The sequence below is a fragment of the Ixodes scapularis genome, unplaced genomic scaffold, assembly GCF_016920785.2.
Source record: "Ixodes scapularis isolate PalLabHiFi unplaced genomic scaffold, ASM1692078v2 PGA_scaffold11__112_contigs__length_91849675, whole genome shotgun sequence".
Classification (NCBI taxonomy): domain Eukaryota; kingdom Metazoa; phylum Arthropoda; class Arachnida; order Ixodida; family Ixodidae; genus Ixodes; species Ixodes scapularis.
Window position 1 is genome coordinate 42806580 of NW_024609837.1, and position 24907 is coordinate 42831486.

General features: G+C 45.1%; 1 protein-coding gene and 1 long non-coding RNA gene across 2 annotated transcripts in view; one reads left to right on the plus strand and one right to left on the minus strand.

Annotated features, from left to right (window-relative positions):
- The first annotated feature begins 437 nt into the window (after positions 1 to 437).
- The window catches only part of LOC8032418 (potassium/sodium hyperpolarization-activated cyclic nucleotide-gated channel 2), a 61746-nt gene continuing 37276 nt past the window's right edge, over positions 438 to 24907 (plus strand). Inside the window, exons 1-2 of the mRNA XM_002409868.5 lie at positions 438 to 665; positions 9515 to 9829. Of these exons, the coding sequence (XP_002409912.3) occupies positions 520 to 665; positions 9515 to 9829 (461 nt within the window). The 5' untranslated portion in view covers positions 438 to 519. The remainder of the gene's footprint in view (positions 666 to 9514; positions 9830 to 24907) is intronic.
- Positions 17298 to 18512, minus strand: LOC121835018. Its single transcript, XR_006077445.1, has 2 exons — positions 18223 to 18512; positions 17298 to 17455 (listed from the first exon to the last, which is right to left on the minus strand). It is a non-coding gene; the product is annotated as an uncharacterized LOC121835018 (long non-coding RNA).

Here is a 24907-nt window from a genome sequence, read left to right on the forward strand (position 1 = left end):
CTGGATTCTGCAGCGCGAGCTTTCGCGCCAAGCGCTCCGAGCTGTAGTGCATTAACACAGCTCTGCGGGCTGCCGTCTTTTGTCTACGGGGTTGTGGAAACTGTTCTGAGCGCACACAGTAGCTCTCTTTTATGAAATACCAGGTATCGCGCCGCTCCTTCCCGCTGAGGGCATATGTCATGGGCTTCCACGGATGCGTCCAAGAGACGGCCCCTCTCTCCATTGCTGCGTTAACACACGCGGCCACCGATTTCCTTTCCCCATCACCTCGTATATCTTGAATACCCCAGCAGAAGGACATTGCTAATCTCCAACTTCTTGGCTTCTTTAGCATTTTAGCGTCCTCACAAGTGGGACATAAGCGAGTTCGGAAGTCCTGTCGAAACGAAGCGACCGGTTGCGAAAGACGATCTCTGCTGCTTGCCTTGCAGGAGCTCGGAGGCCCTCGATGCGGATCCGCCAGCGCCTAGCGTGGGTTCCCCGCTAGCCCCCAAAGGGGGCGCCACCGTGGGTCTGCGAATGGCTAACGGACGGGTGTCCAGCGGCACCCCCGAAGACAAAGAGGCGGCCTCCGATGCCCACAACGTCAAGATCTGCATCGACGCCGGGGAACCGGGCTCTGCCACGCCGGGACACCAAGACACCGCACAGTTCTTCCCCGCAGGGTGCGTACGGTGAACCATTCGACTAATCACTCTCTGCGCGCTGCTGTCTTTTGTCTACTGGGTTGTGAAAAGCGCTCTGAGCACACACAGTAGCTCTCAATTCTGTAAAATACCGGACGTCGCGAAGCTCTTTCCCGCTAGGGGCGTATGTCATGGACTTCCACGGATGCGTCCAAGAGACGGTCCATCTTCTTTACAGAGTAAAACAGAGTTAAATTTAGAAAGAACCGTCGTTGGTCCTCTAATTTTATCAGAGGCACAAGCGACGGCCAAGTCGTAAGCTAGGAGGTGCTATTTCGGGTAGTCAAGACGAACTAACTGAAAGCAGCCTTCAGTTACAAAGCGGTATGATACCATAACCCTAGCACAAAAGACCCTAGCACAGAAAAGAGGTCTGAGTTTGTTTTTTGCAGAATACAAAAGTAGTCAATCAAGGCGAACAATGGATTTCAGTGCTCACTGTAAAAACGCTGCTCCAGAGACTTACACCCACGATTACCCTCTTCAATTATAAAATAGGGTTATGTTGCATTGAACGCAGTCCCTATTTAAAGGGTGTAAGAAGAGTGTCTAAAAAGATGAAGCGAGGCGAACACCCATTCTGAAGGGTGTTCGCTGCGCTGACACTCGCTTTAGCGAGGTGGTTTTAGCGATAGTTTTATAGAGATATATTATGCATGACGCAAACTATTGACGAGAAAAAAGCCCAGTACGTGCAATCTTCGTAATTGTGGAGGCGGTGCATTTGAGAATGAGTGTCTTTGAATTATCGAGTATATAAGGATGTTGAGCAGCCACGAGTGTCATTTATTCATTTATTCATACTGCTCGCCTTTCTCAAGGCTTTAGCAGGAGTGGTACAAAATAAACTCGAAATACATGCTCAGATACATAAAAATACCAACAGCGTCGGCAGTGCCCCACTGCACTGCAGCACAAAAGACAAACGTCCATTCCCACCGAAAGAAACACAAACGTGCACAAAACAAAAAAGGGAAACAAAGGAGTCATTATAAAAAAAATATACAAAATAACGATCGAAGTAGCACGATTCGAAAGAACAAGACAAACATACAAGGTTCTCACAAAAATCATCTACTTGGTTCGTAATAAAAAACCGTGACAATGACACCCACTCGACCATGTTGGCTGACAATGTTACACTAGGCGGAAAAGATCGATGAATAAAATACACAGCAAGGTTGCGAATAAGAGCGTCTATTCAATTCGCCATAAAAACTGTGATAAAGAAACACCCTCGACCAAGTAAGCCAGTAAACAATTCCACTCGCAGATAGTGCGTGGAAAGAAAGAATAATAAAATGCATTGTTATAAGATGAAAAATCTTTGATTAACAATCGGTGCGATCTCCTTGTTGCCCGCAGTTGAAACAAAAAATATGCTTGGTTTTGTTGACTTTAAGGCTATCATTAACGATAATGTGCTAAACTTTTTTGAATCTGTCCCTCCAGCGTCTTCGTTCTCGGCATTCAAGGTTAGCATTTGTTAGAAGCTGGCTTGGAGACTGACCAGCTGTAGGAATTGTAAATAAATCTAATGACTTTCTGACCTTCGACGAATAGTCCCACAGCCGATCCCGGCAGTAGGACTATTCGTCGAAAGACAATTCGTAGCATGGCAACTCGTAGAAGGGCGATTCGTCGCATCGGGCCATTCGTCGTAGGGCAATTCGTAATAGGGCGATTCGTCACCCTATTGAAGGCTTCTTATGCGTTTAATTTTCACAGTTTATTGAATATATTGCTTCAAAATTATTAATTGTGAACGAAGGTTCTCCCTCATTTGGTATTTTGCTTTGTAGCATGTTTAAGATTTGGCTGAAATGCTCTACTTTCGCAAGACGCTATCTGCATCTCTGGGTGTACGCCACAGACGAGTTATAAATATGTTTCAGTAATTTTTTGATAGGGCGACCACACAGGCGTCAAATCACGAAAGGGGTTTTATATGCATCGGAAACTCTGCATATACCTCTCAGCTTACAATGTTATGATTCTGGTGCAAGCCTCGAGGAGGTCCACGTTGTCTGTTCCATCGTAGCGTCTAATATTTCTTTGAAGGCGCTCGTTGAAGTCTTGCTGCTTCCGCGACACCCTTGTGGCAGCGATCCCGCTTGCCGCGTGACTGAGCTTCATATCGCTTCTCTTTCGCGACTCTTTCTTCAGAGAGTCGAGGAACACCCAGAGCCTTGGTGAAGCGCAGCTTACGTTGCTCTGAAAAACGAGAATAGGAGCAGGAAATAAGATATAAAAATTGTTAATTGAGCCTATGCGCGATAAGTTGAGTAGGCACACAAAATTATGAGCAATTACCTGCAGCCTATAGTGTCACGCCTCCACACTGTTATTTGTACGGGGAATGCCATCAAGTGCCGCCTCGTACACGGACCACAGTTTCGGAGGAAATTGAGCCGAGCAGATGTCGTTCCGACGTAGTTGACCGACGTACATGCCCTCAAAGTAGTCGGCGAGTTCGATCGCCTCCTGTGGAAAAACTTCCAACAAGTCTTGAAAGGCCTCCGGGATAGTACCAACAGGCATAAAAGCCAAGTCTGGGAGTATTTTCATCTGGAAATAAAAACAACTGTTACATCGGCTGTATTATAGAAGAAAACAACCTGCAAATGCCTCGCAATTGCCATAACGTGTTTGGAATCTCAGCGCACATAGCTTACGATGAACAGACACCTGGTTCAGGTGAAAAAAACACCCTTGAATTGAGATGTCCGAAATGACGTCACGAGCAGCGTTAATACCAGCCATCTCGAAGTCCGTGTACAGCACACGAACAGCGCAGGGCCCGACGTTGTCGATGACGACTGAGAAGAAGCTGGTAAGGTAACACGCAGTGATCACGATTTGAACAACCAATCACTATAGGTTGCAACAGCAGTTAATAAGGTAACAGTTTGTAGTGACGTACCTCCGATAGGTTTCCTCGGATTTGTTGGCCAGTAGACCGTACACCATGGGCACGACAATTTTGTTCTTGAGAGCATGAGGTGTGTACAACTGGTAGAATAGTGACGTCCCATCACAGAACCATGCACCTGCACCCTCTAAGCACTCCAAGTACCGCTTCGTAGCAAAGAAAATAATGCTGTTGACGTCACCATCGCCACTATCGTGCAGTAGGAATGCCTCTTGTTTCAAATTCACCTGCATAAAGAAACTGATCACAAACATTTTTTTTTTTTCATCTTGGTAAACGTGCCTTGTATTCAGGTGGGAGATGAATGTCTTCTCTGCTGGGAGGAATATCGCAGACAAATGTCGTACGTTGCCTTTGCCTTCTGACTGTTCGTCGAAGCACTGGCGTAGGGGACAGCTGTGACGCAGTGCTCTCGTGATCTTTGCCGCCGCGCCTATAAAAAATCTGCTGCACTGGCATCCGCGTCCTCCAACTAAAAAGGCGGTAGACGATGACTATCTGATAAAACTTACTCTAACGACAAAAAACACTAACGAATATTCATGCATTCTTACCAGCGCTCGCCTTCATTTCTGAACGACGTTTCAGACAGCTTATCTCGGTTGAGTCTGGAGCATGACTGTGTTTTAACGTTTTTGTGACTTTATTAACAACGCGAAGCTTAGAGACGTCAGTCGTGATCTTTGCTTTGCAGGTCTCTCTTCTTCGACATACCCAGTAGATGCTTTGCGCAGTCCTTCGGTTAACAGTGTATAAAAATCGTTCGCAAACCAGCATCTCCCATCCTCTTTCAGTCCTGATGACCTCTATAGCGACCAGTTATTTTATAGCATTTGGCCGGTGTACGAAAGTGCCCACGGAACTAAAAGAATAAGGATAACACAGAGGTTTTTAAAGCTTTATCTTGTAAGCCTTGAAAGTTCGTTCTATACTTTCCGAAAAAAAAAAAAGATAAGCGAAATCGAATTAACAACGAAGCCTCCAAACATTCTGCTAAATCTGGCGGAAGCCGCACGCTCGCTGAACTACTCAAACTGTCGGCCTTGAGTGACAGGATTGACCCGGCGAACATGCAGCCTCCCGTGCACTGTCAGCTTAAGGGTGAATACAGCAGAAAAAGCGGACAATAGAGCATGAACTATCCAAACAGGATACAACACGGCATGCATGTTTAGAAGAAGAGCCTCCGATGTTTCCGACTTTCCAAAAAAACAACAAGGCGGTGTTCGAACTTTTCTTGGAAGGCTTCTGAACTTTAACTTTTATACATACACGTTCCAACAGCATCTTAAAGGTTAAAAGATTAAAACAGCGCAAAAAAACGACGGACTGGATGAAGGAGGACACAGACAAAGCGCTGACTCGCAACTAAATTTTATTGGACGCAACAGTGCAATATATACACGCACATTTGGAAACAGAAAAAGGAAGCGTCCAATAAAATTTATGGTCGAGTCAGCGTTCTGTCTGTGTCCTCCTTCATCCAGTCCGCCGTTTCTTTTTGCGCTGTTTTAATATCTTAAGTATATCGTACCAACTCGCCCAAGCTTCAACTTTAGCAACATTTAATCCTAAAGGTGTTGGTGAGCCAGCCTTCGGGAGTTTTCCCTAGGGCAAGCTCATTTACACGCTTAAGATGTAAATTACATTGTCCTAGGTCAGGAAGCGCTGTAGCGTCTCGTGGACGCTCTAGCGCCCCCTGGGCCCGTTTCTGTCGGCCAGGGGGCGCTGTAGCGCGCACGACTCCGACCACAAAAGGGGCGCCTACGCTATAGCGTCCGCCAGATGCGACCATTTAATGCTGACGGGAAGCGGCGTCCTAGCGTCCCTTCGTGGACAATCCACGGGCCCAAACTAGCGTCTGTCCGCGTTCCTCGGCGCCTGTACACGGTCATTGACAGAGAGTTTGAAAAAGCGTAACGCGACGCACAGCAGAAACGATCCTAACAAACATCAGATTTTTCTCGCCAGGGGCGCTGCTCAAAACTTCAAAGCTGCAGGTCTATAGCTAAGGAGCCGAACGCGCACGTGGAGCCACACGATTCTTCGATATAACGCTACTCGCGGTTCCCCGAAAAGCAAGCCGTAGTCGTGGTTCAGGCTATTTTTACGTCGCTGGCCAGTCGATTCCAACCCGGAAAAGAAAAGCTTTATTGACGACCGCCGCGGCCGCGGCGGGCTGCGAGTCGCACGGGCTGGTCGAAGAACTCGGCTTTATTTGTCTGTGTGTTCGTCTGTCGACATGCTGGCTGGTGAGCACGCATGCTTTGTGTCGGATCGCTTTTTCAAAGGTCCTCTTGCGGTGCTTCGGGATACTTTTCGTTTGTTGTTACTGCTTCTGGTAAAAGCGGCCAGAAGAACAAAAGAACACGCGCAATATCCGCGCAAAAAATGACGCAAAGGACGTTTTACGCGCGCCATGGCCGCTTCGTTACAAGTAGAGGAAAATGGCACTGCCACTAAAAGGGTTCTTTCAGTGGATCTGAAGCATGTGTCATCTCGCCGCTGGTGATGACACGTGTAGCTGGTGAGAACGAGCGCCTGAAGGTAAATATTGTTGAAGCCAGGACCGCGTTAAGAGCGGGGCGAAAAAAGAAAAGTAGTTAATAAAGTACGAGTGGAATGACAAAGCTCCAAGAACGTCAGTGGACAAACTGGCGTTTCAAATCTTGGGACGAATTTTCTTACCTGGTAGCAACGTGAACCTCAGAGGAGGCTGACATCTTTCCCAGATACCCCCCACCCACCCTTTTTCTCTGCACCGTGAAGACTTCAACTCGTTCAACGTTTTCGACTCATGAATGTTCCTATGTTTTCTGAATTGACAATGATGGCCCTCCCTCAACGCCACCATAACGGCCCCAAAATAACTATAGAACCTATTTGGAATCTTATAGTCACCCGAGAAGACAAGGAATATGGCAGAAACTGCTTTAAATAAAAATTTACTCAAAAGGAAGAATGGTAGGTGTCTCAACACAGCCTTTACAGAACTTTACTGAAAACGTAAGCAACGTGGGCGGTCGCCATAGATAGAGCATTACTTCCTGTACGAAGTGAGCAATTAAACGGTAAATCCGCGCTGAACGTGGATGCACAGCCGACCCTCTGCCCATGCGTAATTTTTACGCCGGATGAACACGATGCTTTTTAAAAGCGTCCGGCTTAACTCGGTGGTCGCATTTAGCTGCTATAAAGCGTTCATCACCTGGCCAAATTTCAGCGGCTTTCGTTAGAGCCGTTTGCAAAAGCAAGCACAGACTTTTCCCAAACCCAGGACTCTAAAAAACTTTTGGAAACGGCCGGAAGCGGCTAGCAAACTTCATATCCTTCCGCCGTATATGTACAGGCGCCGTGGATTCGACACGGGGGTCTGTTTGGGCATCCGTTTCAAGGCATTGGCGAATGCATGAGCCTGAGCGAGTAGATCTTACTAGCGGACCCGCCGCGCAGACGTTCGTGCAGTTACGGTGCATGAAACGCGTCTTCGATTGGTGCGTTTAGCGTCCTACACCACCGCTTGCATCGAAAGTAGTCCGAAAGTGACAACATATGACGTCACATGAGCCGGCGTCTCGTGCTGTCGGATGTTGCAATCCTGGCGGTTGGTCGTAGAAGTTCCGGCAAGAAAAAAGTGCGAGCGAACGCCGGTACGTGTCGCTGTTGTCGCAGCATCCCGGCTCCTGGATGTTGAAAGCTTCCATGGACTGTCAAGTTGAGCGATCTGCCACAGAACGGACACCTGCCGCATCCGCTTCCGCTGCTCTGCCACCGCCAGGATCGCGGCACGCAGCAGCATGACAGTTCTATGACGTCATCAGACGAAAATCAAGGAACCAAATTAGAGGTCGTGGTACACACACCAGCTGGAAACCTGTTCTATAGGCTCTATAGTGCAGCCAAGGCCGATGATGATGCAAGAAGCTCGGGCTTGTTGCCTTTGGTGTAGTCCACGTTAAAGTGAGACGAATGCTGATTTTCGCCTGCTGCGTGGGGGCGGGAGTATCGCTGCCAGATCATGTAAAACCGTAGGTGAACAAAAGCATCTGTTTCTACACTACTGATTCTTATATTTCAGTACTGATTGAGATAAACTGGTCAGATGGATGGATGCACGCGTACGGTTGAACCCTACTCTCGGGCGGCAGCTTGCGCCACCTAGCTAGTGTGTTGACAGATGGCAGAGGGCGTTCATCCGTGCTCCGTTGTTTGTCGACTTCAGAACTGAAAACAAAGAACAAAGAGCGGGTTGGTGAAAATATAAAAATCAAAGAAAAAAGTAAAAATACTTAGGGACAAGGACAGGCGGCAGAGTTCTTTCAGCTAACAAATAAGGCTAGTTGAAAGAATTGTACTGTCTGTTCTTGCCCCTAAGTGTTTTTATTATCTCTTTGATTTTTGTCAGAACTAACTTAGGCGTTGGCTTTATGGTTACACTAACCATTAGAATGTTAGCTTATTTCTGCTTGCACTTTGTAGTTTCTCAGTTAGTCGTTTGCTTAGGCCTATTATAAGTGCCTTGTTGGTTGGAAATGTAATACAAACCAGTACTAACTAATCGACCCGAAAGAAGCATACAAAACGCCAGGCTAGTCAGGGCGCAAATTCACACCAAGCTACCAGACGAAGGGCTCGTGTGATCGGGATGTCAACGCGCCAAGCAGGTTCGACAAAGGTTAAGGTGAGCAGCGACGACATCCGGTCGATAATTCCCATCATCCCTAGGTCTTTCGCAGACTGTCTATTGAATACGTTGATTTTTCTTCTTGATTTACTTGCTTAATACTTCGGTGATGTTTTTCTTCTAGTGACGGATTACTTTTGTATGGTGCCTTACTGGGGCTGTCTAACTTTAACATGAACCCCAGCAAGGGTTACAAAGCCAGAACAGATGGCTTTGGTGGCAGCTTCCACTACACGTGATTTCGTGCAGCCGATGCGCCTTCCAAAACTCGGACCTCGCACTTCTTGATGTGTTCTACGTTTGGTTAAACAGATAAACGAGATATATTTAAAAATTAAATAAAAAAATGACTGATTGAGCGAATCAGTAATCAACACATCTTGGCGAGATATAAAAGGAATCGATAGGTACTTTCACTATTATTGTAAAACACCACGCGGCGAGCAGACTGGCAGTAGCTTAATATATGACTTCCATCTTACGCAGTAGACGAATCTCGTTATAACGAGGTAAAACATCGGGGGCGAAGATGAGTTCGTTATATCTGATATTCGTTGTAGGACTAAACACAGATGCACAGCCCCCGACTCATTGTTTGTCGATACATTGCTGTGCCAATAAAGTGTAAATTGAGATAATATATTATAGTACAATGTACATTAAGTCCAAACGAGTTCGTTATACCCTACATTTGTAGTAGGAGCAAACACAAGCACCGCCCTCGAGTCAGTGTCTGCTGAAACATTATTTTGTAGTGCGTCAATATATTGTACTACATTGAATCGACACATTGCAGCAGATTTTGCGTTTAGTAAAGATGAGTTCGCCACATCCGATATTTGTTGTAGGAGTAGACAGAGGTACAACCCTTTAATCAATGTCTCGTTATAACGAAGTAACATCGGGTGTCAAGATAGTTCGTCCTATCCTATATTCGTTGAAGGAGTAGATAAAGAAGTGCACTCTTGAGTCAGCGTCTCGTTATAAGGAAGTAGCATCTGGTGTCAAGATAGTTTGTTATAACCAATCTTCGTTTTAAGAGTAGATACGAAAGTACAGCCCTTGAGTCAGTCTCTCGTTATAACGAAGTAACATCGGGTGTCAAGATAGATTCATTACATCAGATATTCATTGTCGGAGTGGACATAGAAGCATAAAAGTTGAGTCAGTGTCTGCTGGTACATAGTTGACGATTGCCTCTGCTACTTGCAGAGAAGACCCCCAGCAACAGCAGGCGTCCCAGCAGCAGCAGCCGCGCGTCCCGGCGGGCGTCGGTGACGTGTCCAAGGGCAAGGAGGGCGACGACGTGTCCCTGTACGGCACCCCCAAGGAAGAGCTGGGGCCCGGGCCCGGGGGCCTGTCCGAGGCCAAGGCGTCCTTCATGCGCAACCAGCTAGAGGCCCTGTTCCAGCCGTCCGACAACAAGCTGGCCATGAAGCTGTTCGGCTCCAAGAAGGCGCTCATGAAGGAGCGCATACGGCAAAAGGCCGCCGGACATTGGATCATCCACCCATGCAGTAACTTCAGGTGAGTCCCTTTCTGCTCCTCTGGCAAGCGCTGATAAGTTCGCCTTGACGCTCGAGCTCCAGGTAGTTACGCATGAGTTCATCGACCTCATTTAAATCTGCCCTCTAAATCCGCAGGTCACAATGCGAATACACGACGAATATATAACAGTCCTGAAACGTTGGTCATACAAAAAAAAAAACTGTCTGCAGACATATTTAAGCATGTGTCCGTGTTGTTTGAAGACCGGTGCGTCGCTGCATTTCCACAGGAGCTAAGCCTTTTTCTTTCTTTACTTTTTCCTCAGGTAAGTTCGGTCTTTGCAAATTTTACGCAAAAAATGCACCATCTGATGGCAACGCTGCGCAAAGTCGAAGCGCGATAGGTTAAGAAACCGAATTTTGCGGTCGATTTAAAGAGCCTGGCTTTCCCTTGATTCACCCTGTATATTCTACCGTGTCCTCCCCAGCAATGATTTTGTCGAGGCTCGCAAACGTTCGTTTCAGTGGCTCGGCATCGCGGTATGACAAGAGAAGGTCAGCAATGGTCGCTGTAGTCAAGCGCGTGTTTAAAGCGTCTACACTTTGAGACAACTTTATATGGCAATGAAGTCGAAGCTGAGAAATCCCATGCGCTCCCGCACCTTGAGCACGATCAAAGTTATAGGCACCAAGCGCAGCCTTCACTTCTGATATGCTACAGAAAGTTGTACCCGACTTTTGATGGCACTTTGGCACAGGCGAAGGACAAAGAGCACGCACTGGAAACGGGACATCTTTTGCAAATCTGACGTTGCAACAACAAATAGAAAACGATGCATTCGCATTACGTCAGAAAACAAGGCACGACGTCATCATTAGCGGATCCCCGGCCCGCTCCAGAGCACAAAAAAAAAAAAAAAAACAGAAGCTTAAAGGCATATTGCCGCCCAGAAAACATTTATACAATTACTTCGGCACGTGACGGCGGAACTTGGTGTCACAAAGGGTGTCTCCACCCTGCTACAGCCACCGACAGCTTAAGGAACGCGGGGCGTGGCGAGTCCCGAGCCCGCAGCCAATCAGATTACGGCATAATCGAATACAAACGCCAAAGAACCCATGAAGATGCAAGAAACGCGAACACAATAGGCTACACCCTGCGTTTTTGAGCTATATAAGTGACTATGCGGGTAGAAACTGGGGAGAGGAGACGAGAGACGAACATCTAAGTGCTTGTTAAGAGGGAAGCTTGGGCGACCTGGTAATTAAATAGTATCCAGAAACAGCGTAACAAAAACAAGGACAAAAAAAAGGAAACGGACAGAAGGTCAAACAAAAGGCAATACGAAGTTCAAGTTCGTCTGCTTCTCTTGCAGATGTTGTGGTGACGTCAGAACGCCGAGCTCTGGTTGGCTCTGACTGAAAGATAGTGGATAAACCTGAAGGCAAGCTTGAAGTGTACCCACTGTCATTCAGTCAGAGCCAATCAGAGCTAGGTGTTCTCACTTCACCACAACACACGCAAAAGAAGCAGACGAACTTCCGCTCCGCATACAACCTAGAAGACAAGGACCATGCATGAGGTCATCGTAGGTGGATCCCCGACGCGTCCCAAGTGGCAAGCGGGCTGAAGCTCGCTCCTCACGAAAGATCTATTGGGCCAGGGCGTATTATACGCACCTTCCAATGAATTTCAGCGGACGCGGAATACGGACTATCCAGCGCTTTGAACGTGACACGCGACTGCGCGCAACGTAACCTACAGCGCCTCTCTTGAAGGACTCAAGAGTGACACTCACACGACCTTGGACTGGCTTCGACGGGTCATAGCGTTTTCCCCGGTCCATCGTAAGCTGAAACGGACTGTAGCGATCGAAGCGCCAGCAGCGATACAGCGACCGTGGTGCAGCACAGTCGGTCCCGACTGTTTCTGACAGAGGAATAATCGGTACTTTTGTTTACAAACTTTTTCCTCTTTTTTGATGCAGCGCCATTTTATTGCGTCCGCACGAACGTTTCCGTAATCTCAACCCAAGACGAAGCGGTCAGAAACGAGATGCAGCAACAAACGTTTAGAGAGAAAAGGAAAGTTGCCCCCTTTTTCTACAGACACATATACAAACACACACACACATATATATGTACACACATAGAAACAAACTCTGGAAGCCCATCAGCGCTGCCCTATGCATCCGAGAATCCCGTAAGAAACAAAGTAAACGAAGCGGAATGAAAAATGATGCGAGCGATCCCCACCCGTTCGTTCGGCCTCGCCTTGCATCTTTGGTTTCCCGCTTGATACGATTTCGGGAATGCCCGTCGTTTGCCCTCTTTCCCCCTTTTTCTTCACAATTTCCCAGTTCCCGTTTTCGTCTCTCTTCTTTTTGTTCTCCCGTTTTCTTTTTTGATTGCTGTTATTTCTTTCTCCCCGTCTCCGCAGTTCACTGATCCAATCCGGAATATTCCTGTACACATCTTATTTCTACTTTACTTCATAACGTTTCTTGTACTCGTATATTCCCTTTTTCCTTTTGTTATGTTGTTTTCACTCGTTTCCATTTCCGCGTGCATCGGCCCTACACTATCCTTAACAGGACACTTGAGCACAGCGTTTGATAGGATTTGCCCGCGTAGCGACGTTTTTAAAAGTAGTTACGCGGGAAACGTCTGCGTCAATACACTCACCGCATGCAAACGGAAAACACGGAATACTGACATTTTAGTGAAAAACCCGAGACTGAGGTATTGACAGACGACGACGAGGAAGAGAAGGAGTAGTTACGCGGGAAACGTCTGCGTTTCCTCTTCCTCACCGTCGTCTGTCAATACCTCAGTCTCGGGTTTTTCACTAAAATGTTTGGTATACACCGGCTCACTTACGCTCTTACGTTCTGCTCATGAATACTGACCAAACTTCCAAGATTACGCGCAAGAAAGCTATCATAAAAAAAAATACTACAATCTAGCTTTTTTCGGGGCTTGGAATATATAGTGTGTTTCAAGTCACCAGACTCGATCTAAAATGAACCGTAAAAATCGACGCCTGCACGTAGCCATCTAAACTTTTCGTCAAAGGTGTATTTCACAGGTCGGTTTTTTCTTGTAAAATTACAAAGCGTAGTTCTCTTTTAGTAAAAAATAGGGCCAAGAAACTTGCCAGGGTCTACGGCGGGCGGCGACCCAGACGACCAAGTCGAGTAGCAAGGTGTATTTGGGGTTCGTATTGATAGATGGCGTCGGGAGCAGCGTCTGAAGGTGCAGCAGACCAGCGAAATATTAGCCCCGCGAAGTTTGCGTGGCGCCCCCTTACGGCAAACGGGGGTGACGTCACGGCGAGGAGAGAATTTTTCCCCGACTCGCCCTGTGGAGGCTGTGACGATGCTAGCTGTCGGCGCGCTCGTTTCTATTTAATTTTTTTCTGGCGTGTTTTTCGTAGGAAGTATAAATGTTTATATGTTCCTTTATTGAGGTATGGCCTGTAGCCACAGGCAAACTTCAACCAACATGCATGGTTGACAGGGCAGGCAACGGATGAATCGCAGCTGGTATATGGAAATAAAGAAATATGGCCACAATTGCAGGAGCATCACTATAGATTTACATCTCGCACTATAAATGCCACTGATGGTCTGAATGAATTGGCAGGTTACGTATACTATTTTTTTTTTTTTTTTGTATTTCCGTTTTTAAACAAGATCGCCGAAGCAGAAAAGTTGCATGCTGCTCGAGCAACATGCTAAATACAGTCTGGGCCATGGGGAGAGAATCGCAAGTAAGACAGCCCAAGTGCAGGGGCAAAGTAAAACAAAAAACAAAAAAACAAGGAACATTTGTTATATACATTGCTCGCATTTGACCTTTGCTGGATTCGGATAGTATTTTAAAGGACTAGACGTGTATTTGTGGACTTGTTTATATCAACCCTCAAGTAATGCATAACAAACGTAAACGAATGTGTCTAGCTCATTATTAGTCCCAAGCTAAGCCCTAAAATTGAGATTTTACTTGAATCGAATCGTCCTGAAGCTAAAATACCAGAAGCTTTTCTCACGCAGACTGTCGCCCTTACAGGTTCCACATTCTCTGCTACTAGTGCTGCATCTACCACTGGACAGATGTTCGAATGCTTGCTTTTAGTCCTGTTTTCCTCTGTTGTCAGAGAGTCCAGCTGTAGGGAATTTTGAGGCTGAGGAAGCTTTTGGAGACCTGCAGCAGTGTCTCTTTTAATTGGAAATGACAATTCAGACTAAACGGTGTATTTTCTGAATACCCAAGGATGGAATAAAAATGTCAGGAAAGAGTATAAACATTCCAAATTACGGCACTATTGCTGTGCATATTTTGGGCAGTTCAATACATATCATACAGGCAACTGGGGGCAATTCGGCCGTCTTTGCTGCTACCATACAAACTAATTTCCAGTAATTGTGCATCTTCTAAGAAATATGCCTGCATACGTGTATAAACTATATAATTAATTCACGAAGAAGCTAGATTTATGTAAAACGATCCTGTTCCACGAGCACTTCAGAGATAATCAGACACAGGGCCTTTAAAACATCTATGAACCAGTTCATGCAGAGTGGCAGCGCAAAGTCGGGGTCGCGAGCTAATTTGCCGACCATTCAAAGGCACATGATATAAATGCCACTTCAAATGCCTTGAAAGCGGGATGTATAACCGTCCTAAATCATGAACATGCAAGGAACAGAATTCCAGCGTCTGAAACACTTGCGCCACCGCTTCACCGATCCCTCGCGAAATTGCCTTGTGTCGTGTGGACGGACGGGGAGGCTCATCGGCGGAATTGCCTCCGCCGATAGCTTTCGGGATTTGTAACCCAATTTTAAAGGGAAAAGGAACGAGCAGGCTTATAAAATGTACGGAAGCTGGTCAATATCGGCCTAACTCAACGTCTTGTACATCGGGTAAATGAAGTCCAGCTCCTCGAAGTGTTTGCGGCACACAACGCCAAACCAGGAAACCGGTGCTGGGAAGCGAGCCGATGCGAGATCGCGGAGCGGAGTCATCGCCCTGACGTCACAGTACGCCTCACCCAATCAGGGCGCGGCGACCGCAGCGACGCTTGTGTTCGCTCTCGGGGCTAATAGCAGACGACACGCAGACGAAATCCGTTGGCAGCAAAAGTGCCACCGTTATGCAGACGCGTTTTTTTACTTTAAGTTTTGCTTTTATTGTTCGCATTTATTTTTTAACCGAAGGTAGATTTCAAAAAGATTATATTCATTTTAATAAACCAAGGTGGTCGCGAGCCCTCGCGATAAGGAGGTAGCGCCATCTATCAATAGAATCGATTCGCCCAACCAGGGGGCGCTTCGAAATTGCGATGGTAGCGCCACCGCAGTACAACACATGGTCGTGTCGCGCCGGTCGTGCTCGTAGCGTTGCATTGGCGTCGCAGGTATTTCGAGCGTACGGTGAAGATTTAGAGAAGGATAGAAAGCGTGCGAGAAATATTTCTCATGGTGAGTCAAGAAACGATAGAGAAGCTTCAATAACACGCATCTTCCACCGAGAAAGCGGTTGATTTCCCCGCCAACGAGTCGGGTCCGCCTCGCAAGTACGACCGTGCCGGCCGTGCGGCGTCTACGAGATAACTTTACAGGTGAGCGGCACTTGTTTAAATTTTGCGCTGTAAAACATTGTGCCTTAAAGATTACTGATCACAATGAACCACTGTTCTCGTGAGTCCTGTTAGACGACGTCGGGATACTATTTTTCGGTCGCTGAACCACCGGCAGACTACGTTCTCGCACTAGAGGCTACGAGTGGGATAGCTTTTCGGGCTCGCCCACGTCGAAGAAATATTAACGTGTCGGGGATCGTGCGGGCATAGGGTGATAATTCCGGGAAGAGATAAGTCCCCCGCGTACAGTTGAGACTGCAGGTCCTCGCTGGGCTGGAGTCGCGGATCGGTGCGAGCATTGTGCCGACGCTCGTAATGTTATTAGTATTGTTGAACACGCGTCCTCATCAGCCTGCCTCAGCAGTAGGGAACTAAAACGCCAGGGCACGACCTGAACAAAGGCCTCGTAGATTTATTACCAGGTTTTTTTGTCCGACTTCACTGAGGCAGTAGGTTGCAGTTACTGGGGACCTGCTCCTGCTGATTAATGGTACTTTTTCTGCGAGTTTGAACAATAATGTGCTGCGAGATTCTGTCAGAAAGAAGGGCGAAACAGTTGAAAACGAAAAGAGGCTAGCCTAGACTAAATCTCCAGCATAAATGTCTGCTATGCATATGACTGCACATAATTTTAGTCGAATTTTCATGACAATGTTCAGTTGGATGGATTTATAAAAAAAACTTAATTTCTCTTTCAGGTTCAAGTTGTCCAGTCCACATGCAAGATTTTCAAATATTGGGTGGGGGCTTGATTCATACTTTACTGTGTGGGACATTTTAGGAGGAAAATGTTGTGTAGCAAAGAAAACACCAGTGACACATGATAGGTTGTCATTAGTAGAACAATTTTTATTTTCTGGAAAAATAATCCATGCCTGTCAGTGTTTCATTGCTGCTTCACTGAATAAAGTTTCTTTCGTGGCATGTTGGCATGTTTTCAAGCGTTTCCAGGAATGTACCGTATTTTCCGGGCTATGCTTTTAAAAATGAAAATTTTAGGCTGTGCGGACTATGCGGGATTTTTGTTTTTCAATATCGTTGATTATGACGAGACGGATTTTGTGAATGAAAGGGTATGTTAATGATAATTTATGTATAATACCAGCTTCTTTTTGCGCTAAGAAAGCAGACATTTCTCAAGGTGTGCTGTCTATGAGAGGATATTCGTGACAACTAAGCACCAGGTGCAGACGATGCTCTGTATGTGTACAATGTAAGCAAAATCTATTTTTTACCCCAAATTTGCCCCTGTGGACTATAGTCTGGAAAATATGGTACAGCAGCATAATGCATCGCTTTCAGAAATGTTTTGTTGACAGTGAAAACGATTTTTATTGAGTTTTGTCACAACCACGGGTAGGTAAACACACAACCTTGTGACAATATGAAAATTCTTCTCGTGCTCTTAACACGGTGACATTGGCGTAGACTCGAAGTATGGCTGGCAGGACACTTGCAGATGATGTACACATCTCGAGAAGCAAGGACTGTCCAAGAAATTGTAGGGCCAAGAACCCCGACTATTTCAGAGATCTTGCATGGCAGATCAGCTGTTCAAGATATTCCAGATCGCACGAAAGATGTCTCCCAGTTCGTGAGAAAGCAGTCGTCACCTAAGCTTATCCATCTTTAGCCAAGCTATATTGAATCTTGGGGTACAGACTAAACCAAAACGTGCAACTCGAAGACGAAAGAGACTACAGAAGTTGCCAATGAACTAACGATACTTTTAACTGGCTAAGAACCGGGCACACATAGATAATGCAACATAGATGAGGAAAGGTCACCTGCATCTTCGAGCGAGGGAGTGAAAATTAATTTAAATTAACTAAGAATCTTTCACGAGCAATTACAGGGTTGGTAGGTTTCCTGCAATTAGTCTTTATTAAACACCTCAGCTGGCATCTCGTCTAGTGACTTGTTGCAGGATGAGCCTCAGCGTTGTCCTTGCAGGTGTTCACGAAGTGCACGTTGCAGATCCTCGCTGACGTTGGCGGAATCAAAACTGAACCGCCCCCACTGAAAAATAAGTCAATAATATAAGATCTCTGGTGTGATCAGCAGAAAATCGACACGAAATAATAGAAACTGTTATTGTCCCTTGCAAGTAAAAACATAATCAGGCTTTCTTTTTATTTTAAAAAGGAGGGGGGGGGGGGGGGGGCAGGCTGGTTGAGGCTGTTTGGAAGTGCATTCCTTGTGTGTGTTGTTTGGGAGGGGGGGGGGATGCATGTGTATATTATAGCGTCGTACATGATGGCTATAAACAGCTAAAGAAAACGGGAACAGCGATTAAGAAACACACACGGCAGAAGAAAGCTGCAATCGCACCCTTTCAAAAGCCCCTCCCCTAGCTAGAAGTGTTCTGACAAAGTCAGAACGGCAGGCAGGGCGTCTCTTGTGAACGGCCGATCTCCAGCACGTCTTCGTTGCCCTTCGTTGCGATGTGGCTGCACGTGAACGCTCGATGGTCGCGAGATAGAAACCCTGTCGACGGTTCGAAGCTAGTGCTGGAGGAACTGAAGCTTCTCCCTGCCGTTCTCACCCTGCCAGTGATTGTAGTTGAAATATTCGTGCCAAAGGGATCCAACATCGCGACCGAAGCCCCGTCAAACACCTCGAGGGAAGCGACAGACGCGCACAAAAATCAGATATTCCGTCACGCAGGCACTGCCAACTGACTTTCCCGCGTTCGGTAGTGATTCTGTTTCTATTTTGACACCAATTCTATTTAGTTTTTCCCGCGTATTTAGCAAAACTGATCTTCCAACGAACGAGAAACTTACTTTTGTCGGAGCACCGACGTGGTCCAGGCTTGGCGCCGTTCGAGTCTCGCACGGCTTTTCAGGGAAGCGGTAGAATTTTAAGGATCGACTACAACAACATCGGAGATTGTTGCTGCGATCAACAACGAGATGTTCGTGCTAGCCGGGCTTTTATATCGTCTCTATCGCAATGAATGTTATATCCGACCGCCTACGACGGAGAAGCGAGGCGAAAAACAACGAGCCACTCGGACTCGGGCGTCCCGCCAGGGGCTGGAATGGCGCTGTAGTCGGCGGCGAAACTTGAGCGCTTCGGTCCTATACGAACGCCAAACACACCCCGCTACTGGACCCCTGTCGTCTGCGTTGCTGCCCGCCGTAGATTTTGGCAAGTTTCTTGGCCTTGTTTTTTACAGAAAGAGAGCTACGCTTTGTAATTTTACAAGAAAAAACGGACCTGTGAATTACACTTTTGAAGAAAAGTTTAGATTTCTACGTGCAGGCTACTGTAGTGCAGGCGTCGATTTTTACCATAGAGTTATTATAATGTACGCTAGAGGTTCAACTGGCGCTAGTGTGCTGTTGCAAATTGAAGCAGACAGCAAGCAGTCCGAAATTGACTTCCGGTAATGCATTTCTACGGAAAAAAGCGAGTGCATTTCCTCTCTGCGCTCGATTATAAGAGCAAATATCACGAATAATTCGTACCTAGTAGGCATATTGGAACATTTCCCAGTCACGCAGATGAATAACTGGTCAGTTACGGCGTTTTTATTTTAAAATCGTGGCATGCAAAACGTTGCTAAAACTTCTTCGTACATGTATGTATGCGCACTGCCGGACACTGTTAGCGCGAACACGGCGTCGGCGCTTTCCAGCATTGGGGATTTACGTGCCAAACGAACGAAGTACATGTGGAAAACCAAGTGAGACGGCAAGAACTATGCAGTAACACTGAATAAGTAACTGCTTGTGCTTGCAGACGATCAAAATAAATTGAAAGTCACGTAATATAGTCCGATTTGCAATAAATAAGTACTGCTTTATTCTTTCTGCTCATGAATATGTGCGAAGATGCTTGTTCTGTGTTCAAATCATCACCCGCACGCTCCAAATCTTTGAAAATAGGGGGAAGCCAAAGAACAGGTGCGCGATAAAAACTTCCCAACATAGGAAATAATAAGGAAACACACCTTTGTTAGCCCACGTACTTTATTCTTTACGTGTCTAACGTTTTTTTAATCACTCGTAAAGGTGCACGACGCGGTCATTTTCATACAGTGAGAGGACAGGCATACTACAATATATAAGCACCAACGAAATGCTGGCGAACTTTGAACACACTCCACATTCCTTTCGATCGTTATTTTGCTTAGAATCGTCGCGTTTCTACATACCTGCCATGGAACAAAGGTTTGGGCCTGAAATCTGGCGAAGTTTAACATCGTTCAGAAGTAAAGGAAAAATGTTGTAACTAAAGCTATTACACTTTCACAATATTAATAAAGGTACATACTATCCAGTACAACCGATATAACAAAAGTCATTGATATTATTTTCCGGCGACGAGACACAATTCACGCGCGTTTTCCCATAGGAATACACAGGAAAACTGGAAAAGTAGACTGCATGCTGTCTGCTTCAATTTGCAATCGGAAGTCCCGTAGACACTAGCGCCAGCTGAGCCTCTAGCGTTTATTATAATAACTCTATGATTTGTACGGTCCATTATAGATCGAGCCTGGTGACTTGGACCACCCTATAAATTCATCCGTTCAGTATGGCTCCGCATTCATCCATCTAACCATACATTATGGACACAACTAGCAATGAATAGTAACGGCTTAGCAGCAAGAAATCATCAAACTTGAGTTTTTTAAACCACGGTGGAATAAATTGGCAAAATTTTCTCTGTCCGTCCATCCGTACGTGCATTTCCCGATAAATTTAACGCAACTTCACGTGACCTATTCAAGAATTCAGTTTGCCCACTTAAATCACCGGGAAAATTGACGTCACAAGATATACAAACCAATTTCCCCGCTAAATTTAGCAGAAAAAAAATTAATGTCACGTAACCTATACACCAAGTACTAAGTTTTCCCTTTAAATTTGGCGGGGAAATTCATTTCTCGCGACCTGATGTCACAAGGCCTACAAAAACAAAAATTTAATATTTCCGGTAAATTTAGCGGTAAAATTGATGTCACGCGACCTGACGCCCCGTGACGGATTACACCAATATAGTTTCCCGCTAAATTTAGCGGGAAAATTGACAGACCTTTGTACCAAGCCAGTTTTCCCATTATATTTAGCGAAGAAATTCCTAAATATATCGGAGTGCATTATGTGTATTGTAGGACTTTAAAAATAAAGATCGCTGTCCATTTCTTTCTTCTTTTTTTTACATTTTATATTTATGGGTGGAGGAACTCTGCTTCAATAGCACGGCTGGCAACAATACGTACCCTCCAAGAAATTTGGGGCGTCTATCTTTCCTGCAAAGCACTCGAGGAAGACAGTCGCTGCAATCTAAGGGAGGAAGCTCGGCGAATAAGTCTACTCGTTTGCACCCCAAAAAAGAAAACACAAGTTTTGCGCTTTGTCGGAGGAGGAAGCGACGCTTTTGGCATTTGAACCGTGCACGTCTTGATAACATATATCTCGTCTAAATTGCACCTACTTATATCTTAGTACTCTACATAAATGGGGAAATTAGTAATGCTCTCCAAAGAGTTGGACCCTTTTTTTACCGCAGTTCTTCAGGTGAAAACAAGTATAGACTGAACATATGACCTAAGAAAAACTGGGCTGCGTTGCTGGACATGGTGAAACCTCATGATGAATGGCACATCTTCATGCGTAGGCACTACGGGCTTGTTAAGGTGGTATATCAAGTGAGTATTGTTGCTGACAATTCAGCGAGCGGTGAAAACGACAAAGAAAGCAACTTTTTTTTAGGCGTGAAAGTCACCCGCCTAAAAATTTCTGAACGCAATATTCCAGCTTCGTGATCCTTTCCACAACGGTTAAACTCGTTGCACATAAACCGACTAACGTAGAAGTTTGGGCTAGTAGGTATTTCATGATTAAAAATTAAAACAGCGCCTTGTTCGTCTACCTTCTTGTTCTTGTCCGTGTCCTTGTGCTGTTTTACTTTTTATACATAAACCGTTTTTCATTGAGATTTTTCGAGCGATCTTGAGCTACATTTACGTGAATGCAATCGTAGCGCATCGGATCAAGCAGGGACCAATCACACGCAACCCATCTTCCTTCTTCTTGCTCTTCTAACCATGTGCCACCAATCGTAATAGTAAAATCTCGATTCGATGAGCAACAGTCGCACCCATGTAAAATGCAAACCCTGTTCATATAGACCAGAGGTCTCCAATCGTTTTGTCTAAGGGGCCGGATCGAGGGATATATGTCGCTGTCTCCAGGATCAAAAAATAGATAAGTAGATATAAATGAGGCAAGTCTAAATAAATAACCGCACAAAAAAAAAACATTTTATAGATTGTTTTAGGTAGACGAATACGTCTCCTTTATTTATAAATCCAATATTTAGCTAACTACAACACTGCACAATCATTGGGACCCAGGAAACTCATGAGCCATTAATCGAAGGGCATAGAAACTTTGGCATGTTTCAACAAGCCAAAATTTTTAAATTTTTTTAAATTATGGCAATATATATGATAGATACGACACAGTGCATTCCGAGCAATATACACAAGAACGCGTAGGAATTTGAACATACGTAGTGACACAGATACGAAAAAGGGGACTAAGAAGGGCCATTGATGAGAATGGCCGATGAATAATATGACGAGAGGACACACCTTACAATAAGCAGTTTTCTCTCTTTTTTTTTTTCTTTTCTTGTTTGGGGGGGGGGGGGGGGGGGGGTGGTAATTTTGTTTACGCGGTTGCGGCGCTGTTTTTTTCCGCGTGCGCATAGACTAAATTGCAGTTGTCGTTTCAATGACGTCACAGAATTACTCTGCCTCGGCTAAGACATCGCGGTTAAATAGCTACTGGAAATCAAGAATACCGGGATAATTTCGCTAAAATAGCATCTCCTCAGAGCCAAGCTCTGCCACTGGGAGATACTACGAACGAACTGGATTCCTCGGCATTCTATTGTACACGACAAATTAGTATCAGGAAAAAGGTCAAATCAAATGTAAACTAAATCAGTTTCGTCGTGAATTACTGAAGCACCGATTACAGTAATTAGTCTAATATCTAAATAAAATTATTTTATGATTAAAATTGATGAAATCGAGAAGTAATTTCAATGAAACGCATTGGGCGAGCGGAATGGGTTAGGCCTGAAGTCAGTTACATTCGGCTACATGAGACTCTTGTGACAATTACTTAGCCACCAAAGGCAATTGTAATATTTTTTTTTTAATTTATAACTTGGTTTGTATAGCTCATAATATAAGGAGTACTTTGTTTAATTTATTGTGACATGTGCGTCGTACACCGACTTTTGATCTTATTTTAGATCGGCTATCGTTTTACGACTTTTACCAGATTTTACCGTATTGTATCACTGAGACTATACCCGATTTTCTACTGAACGGATGTTCTGCTGTAAATCAGGTCGTTAGAGAGTCGCCACTCATTGTGTAGCTCTGATGAAGCAACAACGTTTCTGAACCCCGAGGACGATGCGCGATTGCACCGGCCATATTTGTCGCCTCTCCTACGCATAAAAATAAATAAATAAATATAAAAAAGAAAGCATATAAATTCCCTTTCAATATGCAAGCCCCCGATGTAATAAAAAAAGTGTAAACAAAGAGAACAAACAAAAATAATCATAAAAAAGGATGGTGCTCGAAGGCGACGCCCTTAAATTTACGACCCGAAAATTGCCATCGTCTTTAAAGCACCACTTTAGCGCTCCCTGCAGTCTAGCCACGCCATCTTTTATAAAGTGGCTGAAAATAAAGTAGGAAAAAAAAAAAACACGAACGCGCCGTAAAGAAAGAAATGGAAACCAATTTTGCCTTTGATGCGCGGCGGCTTTTAGTGTTCCTTTCTGAACTGGCTGAGCGTTTATAGTGGAAATAAAATTAGATATGTAAAACAGGTTCATTCTGCTTCAGATTGAAACCTATACCCTCCTATTTATGCGAACGAAAAAAAAAAAAAACTAAGATATTGCGCCGTGGAGCCAAACACGAAAAACAAAAGGACAAAAACGGTTTAATATTTCGAATGCGTTAGAGGCGCGAAGGTTGTCGAAGGCGACGGCGAAACTATCAAATCTTCGCTCCCCGTTCAGTCGATTGCAGAGTCCCAATTCTGGGAATGTGGTACTTTCATGCATAATTGAAAAGTACAACTTACTACCGTGTGGTGACGGCAGAGAGGGGGGGGGGGGGGGGTGCAGGTCATTATTCGTTACGTTCGGATTTCAAGTTAACTTTCACCACACATTCCCTGCCCTTTAAAAAAAAGAAAAAAAGAAACAAGAAATTTAGCCCATCAACGCGAACAGTAGAAGAATCCCAGCTAATGACGAAATTTGGAGTATGATTAGGCCTGTAAAAAAAATGATGCGAAAACGTCACGCTTGCTAACCCAGAACAAATCATAATTTTCGAGTCGGAAAGGTTCTTGATTGGCTGTCCCCGTGTTCTACAGGAAACTGTCACCGAGCCAACATGATAATTTCGGACCATATAACTAGAGTTCAGTGTTTTCGGATGAGTCTGGAGAAGAAAAAAATATCCGAAAAACACTGGCCGGTGAATTTTCCGTAAATTCGAATTTACCCGAAAAACATAAAATATTACGGTCACAACGACAAAAGAAAACCGGTATTTTACAAATACACTTTATAAGAGCACAGGGTCAGTGGTCCTGAAGAAAGTCCGCTTCGGTTTCCTTCGGAATCTCGAACTACGTGTAGTTGTTTGCCTTCGATGTCCCTCTTTCGTTATTATAAATTAGAAACCAACACGCTCAACCATTTACGTGACGAAAGGGGTTTGCCACTTAGCTCGTCGGGGCTCCTGCCGGACAACGGGTAACGGTACCCAGACTTTATATATTTCGTTTTTGAATTTTTATGAAACTGGGAACACACTAAAACTAACTCCGAATTTCGGAGAATTGATGATCTAACTAAACCAGGCTCCGATGAACCCCAAATTTTCAGCGAAAAATAAACTTAGAGAAAAAATTAAAAAAAAAAAAAAAACACCATCCGAATTTTGCGAGGAATAAAACTCCGAAAACACGGAATCCTAGATAATCTCGTTCGCTAGCGGCAGCTGAGCAATTTCAAAGTCCAAGTTTCGCATTCCAAAAGATAGCAGACTTCCTTTATTTGCCGTGCTGGCGGGAGATGGAGGCACATCGACAGGTATATTTTGCTAAAGTCGTTGACCACTTAAGGAACGCGGGGTATAGCCAATCATATTCACGCATTTCAGTTGATTATTCGTTTTTCGGTGTTCTTATTGGCTTCAATGGACTAGCCACACCCTGCGGTTCTTAATCTACCAGTCACTATAGTGGAGACATTATAGGCGTAGCAAAAGGACAGATTGAGTGTCGTAATTCACACTGCCCAGGTATCTTGTGGCGTTCCTTTCCTTCCTAATGTACTTTCCCTGTCAGAACTTTTTTTTTTTTTGTGCTAGAATATTTGTTTTGAACTGCGGCTTACCGCTCTGCCCTG